Genomic DNA, 13030 nt, shown 5'->3' on the forward strand with positions numbered 1-13030 from the left:
AGACAAGAATAACAGAAATTTTACGGACAATTGCTAAAGAAAACAGGTTTGCTCATCTGTGTAGAAAATAGACAAATTGGAAAAAATAGCATAAAACTGGAAAGAGGATTTGAATGCTCCCAATGATACTGATCTGTTGTTCAGGGAATGTGAGACCTTTTAATATGGTCTGCTATGTCAACATTACGATGGTCCCTCTTCAAACTTTTACGTGGTAGTATAACATTTTTTTTCAAACTGAAATTCTATAAAAAAAATGAAATGTGACCAAAAAATCTTAACAGAATTGTGATATTGCAACAAGTAATAACATTAACACCCAAAAGATTTTTAACTGTATATAGTTCATCTTTCCTGTGGTTCGAACTTTGTGGTTCCTGTGTGATCATATAAACAATAAACACAGGATGTATCAAAATGTCTTCATTTGCTTTAATTCATTTGTGCCCAACATTGAAGCAGTTTGGCATGTAAAAGAGAAATCTGCTGAAATTACTATGTACAAACACTACATGCAAATTACAATTTGCGAAGGAATTCAACAATCTCAGATTGGACCATACTCACATACATGTACATGGACACAATGTTTGCTTCATAGTTCATCATACAGTAGTACTGCACTGTAATAATAACATCTACAAAGGACAGCCATTGATAGTATTTCTTTATCTACTTTCTTATGAATCAGTTCTCTTGAGGAAAGACAATACATCATGCCAATAGTACTTCCTCCTTCCCCATCAGTACAAAAATTCTGACTCCCCACTGCTCTAGTTTTCTGTCCCCCAATCTGATATAAAAATTCTCTTCAAACCATTACCAGCTTGTAGCCTGTAACTTTTCATAACATCTGAAAACACTGTTCACAACGGTGTTCACAAAAATATCAGCTTCACTTTACACTCCAACATGAACCAGTTGCACGTAACCCAAAAGCTTTGTTTTGCAATTTCAAAACAGATCACAAAAGCACCCTATAAATTAAATAAACATGAAATCCTGACAGTGACCAATTTGGGTGGACAAAATTTTTGGAAAAAATAACAATGCATAACACTAATTGTGTTCCCCTAACGTCCAAATGTAATGGTGTATGACACTACCTACTACTGAAGACTTTGAAAAATCATACAACATATATGGCTCAATAAAGTAGGTCAACACAAAGTTTACACAAAATGTGTAATTTGGGCAGTTTGACATGACTCTTGAAAACAAATCAAACTTTCATTTTTTTACTTAAGCAGATAACATTTTTTAAAATATGTAACATTAAGTGTACATCTTTTATCTGCCTGGTGTTGACACACATGGTGACATCACTACATACTGTGAACATTTCCAATCATTATTTGAAAGTAAACTGTCTTGATTTGTCAATATGATAAAGATATTTTTGGAACAACTTAATCTCAGAACAGAAGTGCTAACTTTGTAAACTGTTGTACCATGTGCTGTGACTATCTCCACCATGAAGTTACTTCCAGACCAATCACCAACTGCCTTCACTGAGCTAGGATACCATCAGATCACGATTTCACTGCAGATTTTCCATCTGATGTAAAACACAGCACCTTACAATGCCTCGTCTCATAACGCTGTGTCTGCTGCTACAAATTCACAATTTTCCACAAAATCTTGGCAACAATAAAGAGGTGGAGTAATACTTAAACATAAACATAGCAATAGCTATACTTAAAACATATTTCTAATAGTCATGAAAAGGTTTCTACCAGCACCAGAAACAGACCCTCATTTGAAGGACTTGCCTAAATATATGTTAACTAAGGACCAAGATTCGGTAGCATAGCTAAGAAGTCTAATCATCTGTCAAGACTATTGTGAAGAGCCTGTGAATAATACTTGGGATTTGTTTTACAACAAGTTTACAACAAGCACATTTTCTAAAAATGCAAAAGCGTAAATTAACATTTTTAACCATAATAAGAACACTGTAACAAGAAAATCTTATATAGGTTTTGACCCCCAACATAACTTTACAAATCTGTCACACAGATAAAGCTATTGATCTTAATAAATAAGGGTGTTCTTTGTAATTCACTTTTCAGGCTGATATTCAGTTTCACTGAACATTCGAATTCAAGGGAACGATGAAATTGTCCTGATAGTGGGGGGATTTCTCGTGCGTTTTGCTCAGATGGATCTTGACGGCATGTCTGCTCTTGAACTCACACGAGCACAACGAACACTTAAAGGAATTTTCATTCACGTCTGCAACTTTGCTGGAATTTACAGCCTGGCGCGTCACCGGTTCGCTGGCCATTTTAGCTGCCATGGCATTGACATCGGTCACTTTGAACCCCAGGTGGTTTTCCAAGTGTGAAACAAAGTGTCTGGGTGTGGTGGGCTGCGTGCCACACTCTAAGCACTGGAACAGAGGACTCGTGGTCTGGTAGTTCTTCACGAACTTGGCACTGCCGGCATGCCTGAGTCGGTACCGTACGTTGGCAACCCAGTGATTGATGGCTGTCATGGTGAGACCCGTGGCATGGGCTATGCCCACTTTGTCATCGTGGCTAATGTCGGGAGGGGGACTGCGAGGCCGACCCTCGGCCGTGTCCATATTGGATACAATATAAGCCTGCAAGATCATTTGGTGAACCGGATTCCACGAGGAGTGGCGACCTCGTCTACTCACCTTCACTGTTTCTACATGGCAGTTCCCGGCCCTGGGCGCTATTCGCCGGTTACCAGAACCTAACCTCTGCTCTTCTTTACTTGGTGCCTCACAGAATGTCCGACTAGTGGAAGTTAACCTACCAGAGACCCTATTGCTTGCTGTCATAACTGCAGAATTGGTGGACGATAACAACTGGGAACGCCCTGGGAGGGGCTTGACATCGGGGCCAGAGCTGCTGTGGTTATGCATCTTGAAGGCATCCTCACAGCGTGTGGATGGTTCGCAAGACTGTGCTATTCTCCTCATGGCATCCAGTGGGTCCTCTTGCTTTGCCTTGCTGGCATTGGGTTTGACATACTTTTCAGTCCCACTGGTGGTGGACAATGTAGACAGAACACTACTGGTGGATGGAATTGCACTGGTGGTTACAGTGGGAGATGGGGACGAGTGAACCCTCAAGTCGACAGCTCCTTCCTCTTCCTTCTCCTCCACCTTAATTCTAGGAGGAGCGGAAGCGATGACGGGACTTCTCCGCTGTATCCATCTACTCTCTAACACACTAGTGGCAGGAACCGAGTAGGACCCCACAGAACTACTGCTCTCCTGCCCTGCTGCCTTCTGCAGGGAGCAGTGGACAGTGTTTTGCAACAATTGGAGGATATTGCCTTTGGAAGGCTGCTGGATCTCTGCTGTGTGCAGATACTTCTCTTCAATCCTCGGCTTGGAAGGTGCCTGGATCACAGAAGTGGACGTTTCTGTGTTCCCGTTTGTCTGACTTGGAGACACCTCATTGTCCATTGAGTCATCCTGTGACTTTGACATTGTTGATGACGGTGCTTGAACAAGTAAGGGTACCCTCTCTGCCTTGCTTTCTTCTTCCGTCTTCTCTGGACCATTGGGGACCTTGCTGAAGTGTCCGGTATCCAGCATATGCTGTGTGAGCATGTGGAGGGAATCGCAAACCTTGCTGCAGGCCAGACACCGCAGGATCTGTTTCTTCTGCTTCTGGTACTGCAGACTGGCTCTCAAACTGTGCACCGTCATGGTCGTGGTGTGTTCCACATCTTCCTCTTTGTACATCTGCGGGAACAGTTCCTCCAACTTGAATGGCAGGAGGGTGCCCACCGTTGCTGCACTACTAGAACTAGACTGAGCTGGTTCCTTCGCAGCCTCTGTTGTGTCTGTAGAAGTTTGGGATGGAATGTTCAGAGTTGTTGGTCTACAGAAGACTGGCATGGCACACTGTACTTCTGATGCCTCAGCGTTTGGGCTGACAAGGTTGTTGTTCCCGAAGTAGTCAGTCAGGTCTTGAGGGGCTTCCTCTGCCTCATCCTCCTTCCCAAAGTCCCACTTTTGTGCAATTTTCTCATAGTGCTTTGTCTGCATCATGTGGACGGTGAGGTCCTGAAGTGTGTCGAAGGACTGTCCGCAGCCCATGCACTTCAGCACAGCATCCGTGTGCTCCTTCTCCTCCATGTCCAGCATGGAGCGTTTCTTGGGCTTGGTGCTTTTCTGCGTGAGCCTCTGTACGCACGTGCTCTGGCTTCGGAAGTGTCCAGTCTGAGACATGTGCACCGTGAGGGTGAACAGGGATTCGAACGCCTCCCCGCAATATTTGCACTTCAGCTTACCGGCCATTCCACCGTTGTACGAGCGGTTCTGCCTCCGCAGGTTGGATCGGATGAAGATGCTGTAAGGGCTGAAGAGGTAGTTCTTGGTGTCATCAACAAAACTCCCTTGTGTCTGAGGGGTGCCTCTCATTTCCCCTGGCACACCCTCACTCAACTGACTCAAAGACTTGAGCGGCGATTCATCAAAAGCTACCTGTAAGGACCCATTGGGGAGATAGTCTGCTGGTGGGATTGCCCCTGCCCTCCATCCTGGGTACACCCCGTGCCCGAGAAGGGTTTGTTTCTCGTCTCCAAGGAAAGTTTCTTCATTCTCAAGGTCCTCCTCATACTCATCATCAGCGTCTGCATGGAAGTCCCCGTCCAAGTCTTCGCGGAACACATCGTCATCGACATCTTCTTCAAGTGGTGATGCTGACGTCGCTGCGCCCGCAGCTGCAGTCCCATCATCCACTGCAACAGAGGAAAAGGAAACAATCATCAACCTAAATTCTACACTAGTAAGAAGTTCCTACAATTTATTGAACATTGATGGCAGCAGGCTGAGGTGAGGTCATCAGAGATCAGAAATTTATGACACCTTGACTTCCTACATTAGATCTGTAAAAAGAATCATACAGTTGTCGTCAAGCATCTTTAATGGTGGGACATTTGGGAACTGAGCAACCACCAAAATGCTTCTCACTTCCAAGTTTGACTAATTTCGTGTGAAGTCTATGTTTTGTGTCTGTGTTGGTATTTGTTTGTGTATCCTTAGTTATTTGAACTCAGTGTCGGTGGGAAAGAGTGGCAGGAAGTACAGGGTTGGTAAAACTATTCATTAATCAGACATGATAGACAGTGCATGGAAGAGGCTACTAACTCATGGGAAGGTACTGTTTTGGGTCTATTTGTTTGCATTTTCCCAGTTTAATATTTTCCATATGCTAGTCTTCTTTGTTCTTTACATATTTTAGTAACAGCAGCTAATAGTAATTCAGGATCAAATCAACCATGGTACAAATTATCTTGTTGACTCAGAGAGTCTCTGTGTGCAACATTGGCTATACCATTAGGGTGAATTAATGACGACTGGAACAGAATTGTTATTTGACAGGCCCATTTTTCAAGGTGTATACACATGAATTTGGCAAGCTCTTTTCTTTCTTCATTTTGCATTCAGAGCACAATTCTTACCTATTATTGTAAATGTATCAAACCCTGCAATTTCGAAGGTAAAAAAAATTGCCAATATCCTATCTTTACAACGAGTACACAAAAAAAAGTCAAGAGCTATATTGTGGTACACATGTAGCTATTTTAATCGCAACGATTCCAATGTGTATTAGCTGTTGAAAACAAAGAAAGAACATAGTGACCTTTATCGACTATTTTCTTTTTCTTTAACTATGGAAAAGAAATGATGAGATCATGTTGAAATGCGATTTTACAATGTTTCCATTACTGGAAGAAGACCATCAACTGTTCAATGCCTTAATGTGTTTATAACAGAGTGTGAAATAAAATCTTGCAAGACTGCCGTCTGAACTTGGAATTATGTTCTGTTTCATCAATCAGATGTCTGGAAAAAAAATCCCTTGTTAATAATTGCCCAAAAATGGCTAGGGTTGTCAGTGTTTTCCTAGTGTTAGTAAGGTAAATGAAAACACAACTGTGGATTTTTTAAAGCCTTTTGAGGGCAACCCTTCATGTCTTCGTCCTATATGTGTATGTATGTTCAGATTGACAAATACAAAATTCTCTGTTTCTAGGTAATACAAGAAATAAAGGAAAAATATGTGTTGTTACCACTAGGTCCATAATTCAGAGAGACACAACTGGAGGACTTCCTTACTTGTTTTTACATAAGAAAACAAGAGCTATCTCATCAACTTTATTTAGAGCTGTCTACCATCTAATAATTCTGAAAAATAGAACAAGATGAAAAAACTGATGTTCTGCTGCAGTATGAAGGAAAGCTGTCAGGGGGTTGAAAATCTCATATCTTCAACAGGACAAGACCTACATGTAAGCAGTGCTAATTATAAGCTAGCTTGGTATCCAGCCATATTATAGCACCTGAGTATCTTCTGTACTCTCAGCAACTACAGAAGAGCTATAATACAGCTGGATACCAGGCTAGTGCTAGCTAAGCAAAAACCATATTCAAGACAATCTATCCATTAGGTTCTTGAGGTATACTATTTAACCAAATACAAACATATACAAACAAACACAACCCAAAACCTCATCTTCTTAGCAAAAGGAAAAAATATCCGTGGTTACCAGATCCAAAATTGAAAGGGAACCAATCGAAGGACTTTCTTACTTGTTTCTAATCCTGAGCCAATAGCACGATTAAACTGAGTAACCACTGGAGGATTATTAACTTACATCGCACATAAAACACTGCAACCTGCAAGCAAATGAAGAGTATCATGTTACTTATTCTGTACAATAAGCGTTCACATAAATTTGGACAATACTGTGCACTGGCCCGAGGCAGTCATTTGCGATCATGATTGCGATGTTCAGAAGAACTGTGCGCATGAGTATAGCACTTAAAATACAACAACAGGGAGTAAACAACTGAGTCTTTGGAGTACATAGCCTATAAATCTATCACCGGTAGCTCATCAAGTTGTTCTGGTTAGCAATTATACTGCATGGCAGAGTCATTCCAGATATACTGTAACGCAGCACTGCGAATTTCTATCAACAGCAGATAATGAACAGTGAAACTAAAATTGTATATTAATTTTTTGTCTTTAATTTAAGTCCACTACAACCAAGTTAAGTCCATGAAAATGCTTCCAAAAATCCTGACGTAAAATGGGGGGATGTAAGGTATCCTTATCTACTTTTGAACCTAGGTTGCGACCCTATACACTTGCAAATCCTCTTGATACCTTTTCAGCCCGGCTTTGAATGCTAAACCATGCCTTCCTCCTATTTGTCCTTTTGAATTCTTACACTGCCTTCAGGCTAAAACAAAGTATTACCCACCAACACTGTGGTCCCTGTTTTCTTGCAACACTTGTAATTACATTAACCCTGACCCAGCTGCTTTTCACTAGGCAATTACCAGATCTCAAAGCCCCCAGATCCCCTGACCTTTCTGTATACCCCAGAGCCTCACACCAAATCTTTCATGTTGGGGAGCCCTTATTCCAAAGGACTTGCTAATTTCCATCCAGTAGGGGCCACCAAAGAGACGTGTTTTCTTTCTTCTACCACCGACTGCAAATTTATTTGATTGATTAGACCATAATTTTGACAAAAGAGGAACAAAGTACTGCCACCGCTTTGATCTTATGCCTTTCCTTTGAAGGACTGTCACTTCCATCGTGTAGTCGCTCCCCTCTAATTCTGGTTTGGATATGGTAACAACAACAGTTTTGTTTCAGATGTAAAAACATTAGACAGGTTGCAGATGGTTTACTATTTCCAGCATTCTTTTATTCTATGACAATTTCCTTCTCGATGATAATTTCTTCGAAGCTTCATGAACAAAGCCTTCTCCCACCCCTATAGTCTATACCATTTTCCTGGTATACAGTCAGATTGTTTCCTAAAAGCGGGCACTCTCTCCCCCAACTGTATCACGTGAAACAAAAGACATGCCCACTTTCAATTCATGATCAGAATTAGCAGGGAAGGCGGCCGCCATAGTGGTCGGACATGGTAGATTTATCAAGCCTATCAATAATAATTGGATCAATGAGAAGAAAATTGCTGGTAACTTGAGGAGAGGACAGCTCTAAATGTCATTACCGTCCCTCACCCCAAAATGGCTCTGTTTATCTTGCCAAGCCTGTTAAGGATGCCATGGGCACATTACCCTCTAATAGGTGTAAAGTTTCCATTAGGGAAAAGTCGTAGAAAAATGGAGAAAGTATGAAGTCAACATGTTCCTCTGATCACGTCCGTTGTCTGAGGTATTAGTGCAGACATTGTCTCCTGCAGCATACGTGTATGCACGCATTCTTCTCTTTATCACTCTTGGCTCGTAAATAGAACTTTGTAGGCGAGGATCATATTACAAATAGGTTTCAGGAGAATTTTGACAACTGTCTGTGCAGACGGGCAATTTCCATCCTGCACGCACGGCCATATATGGGCACGGGCGGTGTGACCTCTTCAAACAGTGCCCATTTAAATTGCCATTGATTAATGGTTGTCAGTCACCCTTGATCTTGCGCAAACATCCCATGCAGGTTTTAAATCCAAAATTTATGAGCGCCTATGGCACGCCAACAAAATCCTATGGGCAACCATGACAGGCGCTCATCTATCAAGGGCAAGGGCAAACACAAGAACTTGTTTCCCATAATTTTCTTCACAAATTATGGCCTGCAGCTGTTTTCATTTTCCCCACAGATACAGAAGCATGTTGTAATCCAAACTATCATAATTTAGCACAATTACAAGGGCCCGTGCAGTTATTCTGGGAGAGATTCGAATGTGAACTTCACGCCCTGAATTCTTGCCAAAAAATTCGTTCTTCCCGAAGAATCCCAAAACTCCACAAAATTGGACTTCTGGTCTCAAAATTGGTCTTGCTTCTTGACGAGAGACATCTCCTTTTCCTTGGGATTTAACCTCCATCTATTTAGCACATTTGTGTAATTCTGTCCATCGGAGGGGGTTACCCCGCACGATATTGTATGCATAAAGGATCTACATGTCAGCCATGATGAATAGTTGTCATTCATTTGGAATCCTCCATGGCAGTTTTCTGCATCCGGAATATAAATCACGGGGGGCTCGGCATTTTCCAAGTCCATTATCAAACACTACATCAAAGGGCTTGCTTTGTAATTGAAATCTGTCAGTGTCAAGGGCTGCCAAGTCTTTTGAGCCAATTTCATTGGGAGGAATTTAACGAACACGGGTAAATGAGTGCAATTGGTTTCGCCTTTCAAACGCACAATTTACGTGAAAAGCCGCTGACAGCCGTGATGAAGAAAAATGAAAATTAACCCTTGTTGAAGGTGGTATTGAACCAGCATCTTAGGGTGCGAGCTGCTTCGATCTGCACATTTAACTTGGGATTTCTTCTCCAATACTTGAAATTGTCCCAAGTGTGTAAGAGCCAAAAAAGCACATTTGTCAACGCTATAAATAGAGTAGAAAGAAGAACATCCTAGTCAAAAAGATCACAATGTTTTTTCCATCCTTGCATTTTCAGGTAACCAAGACATACACATGTATTACATATGAAGGATGGCGGCAAAAATATTTCACAACCAAGACTAATTTCAAATGCATTCTGAAAATGTCAGCAGAAGATGACTGCCATTAATAATATTTAGTGCCTTGGAAGACTGGACACACCTGTTATAGAAGAATGGCATAAATCACACTATCTGTGTGTACCCTTGCTAAAGTGTGCTGCCTTCCCTCCAGGGATCATTTAAATACAGACAGGTGGTAGCCACAAATGCCTTTCTTCTTTTATTGACATAAATCCATCCTAAACAAATTTGAGGCCTTTGTCTGGATGAGTACACCGTACAACCGACGCACAATGGCGGCTGCTTCGGCACAAAAGAACAATAAAGCTGCTGCCTTTTTGGAAATCACTAAAGCCAGATTACAGATGTCTATCATTCACTGAAAACCTGGCAGGTTCTGTTTACTGGTGTTCTGCCTGAGTGTGAGAGGAGAAAGGGGTTCCACAACCCACCAACCATAGAGACTGCAGATGTTTCCACTGGTCTCTCCACTTACAGGGTGGGATGAAAAATGATCAACAGCTGCCATACATATGAGCCCAGCGCCAGGGGAGGAGACTTCCCTGTTTACAAAAGGAAGAAAATGGGGTCAACAGGTCTCTGATGACAGTTCAAGGTAAAGATCTTCTTGGCCGCCAAATACACTTGTGACCTGCCCGTGATCAAGGTTCAAAATGTGCCCAAAACGTCTGCCCGAACCTTCCTTCATAACTGTCCAGCCGTCACTCAGAAAAGAGTCAGATAACGAAGACAATCTGCATATGTATCATGAAAAGATATCTGGGTTGAGTGCACCCCTTGTTCAGGAAGGTGTTTGCATGTGCCAGCAGTTGTCACTACCTGCCATTACCAGTGAGAAACTAGTACTTTCCACAGACAAGGCCAGACCTTTGCTAAGATAAACATAATCCCGGCACTTTGATGTTGTCATGACTCAGCTGGTCCTCCATCTCCCTCTGCAGCTGAGCTCCACTCCTGCAAAACATAATCTGATCTTCTCCCAAAAGTTCAGAAACGTAAATTTATCCCTGGGATCCACAGAAATATGTGCCTAAAACTAGCAGGCTATAAAAACGAGCAAGAAGAATCACCTCCAGAGCAGATGGGACCTTAATGACTCGGGATGCCAAGGAGATAAATCACTTAAACACTGCCAAGAAGAAAAAAAGGATAATATCAAAAGGCAGACTTAAAATCTTGCTTTCCGATAGGTTCACCAAATACCTACTATCAACGGAAAACAATTTCTGTATGAATAATCTTTCCATCACCTGTTATGTGCTCCACGGCCTCCGTCTTCATCACTGAGGACTTCAACATCACCATAGCTTATTGTCATGCCAACTCCCATTACAAAACAAGTGCACATCAATCATGCTTATCGTAATTTCCATAAATATTACCCAAAGCTTTGAAATTATGAGGTGTCAAGACATACCCCAAGGTGGGAATACAAGCATCATTATTTGCTTCCCAGCACCTGGTGGGAGAGCCTATTAAAAATCCTCTCCCTGGGGACACTCACCTTGGTGAATAATAATGCAAATGAAGTGTGCAAGATCTACTACAATTGCAAAGATAACAGTCCCTCTGTGGAATAACAATAGAAGAGGAGAAATGGGGAAGAGTGATGGAAAAGTACGCCACTAGAAAGCCACCCTCCTGGCTTGCTATCCATGAACAGAGGACCTCTATTTCAGAGGTGGCAAAAACCACCTGTTGTTCACCAGTCATGCATTTTATGCCAATAATATCATGAACACTCTCACTCCACCCTCCAAATGTATCAAAAAGGACACCAAGCCAGGAGATTCTGTTCAAACAAAAGTTTGGATGAGAAAACTTTTTTTGGTGGTCAAATCCCTAGCAACCATCACCTACACAAGCCACCTAAGGTCAAAGGGTAAAGGTCGGCAGATTCTGTGATAAACACTCCAGCCAAGCTTGTTTACAAAACACCACCTCTCGTAAAACTACTTCAAAGACCCCGACCCGACATAAAACCCTATGTTTATGCACATGAACAAACCCAGAATCGGGAGGAAATGTCGCCAGGCGGTTGGCAGAATGAATGACAAGTTGAGGGGAGGTGTGGGGCTCCGCTCACCCTCCATGTGAGCGCACACGTGCGCGCGCCAACCAACCCTTCCTCCACAACACTTGCCCGAAGTGTGCGGTACCAGGTCTGACGGCCAAGTTTGCAGCGGCGCGCGGCAGGCTGCAGCCGAGATAGGGCTGTGATTGCACCGCCCTGGCTGCCATCACTCACTGCCTCGCAGCCTGTCAAGCTGTCACCCTCAATCCACCCCCATCATTCATTACCCCAACACTGATTGATAGATGGCGATTGTCTGGCTGCCGCGCACAAAGCAGTCCTCCATCTTGAATTTTCTCCCGATTCCCCACTTTTTCACGCAATTTTCGGACATTTCGGACAAACTAGAGACACAAAAGTGATCCCCCAAGCATCCCAAATCAGCCGCCGATGTTTTTGACAGCTGTCCGACACGATTATTTACAATCCGACTGCAACCAACCCAGCCCATTGTTCTGGGTGCGGGCTGCGCCCGAGAACCCCGAAACTTTGACAAAATCTTACGTACATCTCACTTTCTTCGGACTGTGCTGCTTCCTGCGAGGCATGGTGATCGCTGGCCGTCAGCTGGGCGCGAAAGTTCCGGGTTCGAGGCCCGTGCGAAGTGCCTGGAAGCGGTTGACACAGCGCTCACGCACACCACTGCCTCCCTTACCGCCGTCTGTATGGGTCCGCCCTGCGCACGCGTATTTTGAGGGCGATGTAACACTTGCAACCTACACAAAAATATAAAAATACATATTTCACGATACAATATTCAGAACCCAAAGAATTGATACATAACATCGGAGCTACGCATTATTTTGTGTATGGCTAAGTGACATATTACCAAATATTCTAATGTATTTGGTTTTGAGTAAGATTTGAATGTTGTTAGTATTTGTTCCGTCGCCCGTATTAAACTCCAGGAGTAAGGGCCAAAGGTGAAGAGGCGGGAACACTTTGTATACACGTGTTGCAAGCCTGTTTGTTTTGGTCGTACTGCCATGTTTACTTTTTCGTGCGGACTTGAAAGTGTTTTTATTTCGTCCAAAGGCTTCCTTCTTCATTTTATATATCCAGTTGTGTTTTCCAGATCGACCTGTATTTTTTGTTGGGAGAGGGGAAATGTAGGCGTCTTCAAATCATAAGTCACAAGGCTATGAAAACAGTAGCAAGCCGTGCCATATTGTACAAAATTCAAACAGCCTGTGTCATTCTTTTCAAACATGTATGTCTCCTCTATCTTGGCGTCGTTTTAAAGGTTTCCACCATTGTTGCGGAAAGCAAAAAACAGCAATTTTTTCCCGCGGGAAACTCGTCACCCACCTGTCTTTATTTACCCTTTACTCCGTATAGACTGCATTTGTATGTGTCAAAAGATACATTCTTTGATTTGTTTTTCATGTCTTTTTCCATCGTTGCTTTCGTTATTTTTTCTTACTTATTTTTCATTATTTTTCTATCA

At 42.6% G+C, this 13030-nt stretch overlaps 1 protein-coding gene across 1 annotated transcript; it reads right to left on the minus strand.

The window, feature by feature from the left end:
- Positions 1-412: 412 nt before the first annotated feature.
- LOC118417491 (teashirt homolog 1-A-like) lies at positions 413-12275 on the minus strand. The gene is made up of 2 exons (XM_035823069.1): positions 12092-12275; positions 413-4725 (listed from the first exon to the last, which is right to left on the minus strand). The coding sequence occupies exons 1-2, from the start codon at positions 12129-12131 to the stop codon at positions 2087-2089; spliced, it is 2679 nt and encodes an 892-aa protein (XP_035678962.1). The 5' UTR covers positions 12132-12275; the 3' UTR covers positions 413-2086.
- Between the last annotated feature and the right edge of the window lie 755 nt (positions 12276-13030).

The sequence above is a fragment of the Branchiostoma floridae genome, chromosome 6 (assembly GCF_000003815.2).
Source record: "Branchiostoma floridae strain S238N-H82 chromosome 6, Bfl_VNyyK, whole genome shotgun sequence".
NCBI classification, from domain to species: domain Eukaryota; kingdom Metazoa; phylum Chordata; class Leptocardii; order Amphioxiformes; family Branchiostomatidae; genus Branchiostoma; species Branchiostoma floridae.

Excerpts from the sequence above, each read along its gene's own strand:
- LOC118417491 (XM_035823069.1), bottom strand. The coding sequence starts at position 12,131 with ATGCCTCGCAGGAAGCAGCACAGTCCGAAGAAAGTGAGAT. Across the intron at positions 4,726-12,091 it reads CAGTCCGAAGAAAGTGAGAT|TGGATGATGGGACTGCAGCT; the intron begins GTACGTAAGATT and ends CCTCTGTTGCAG.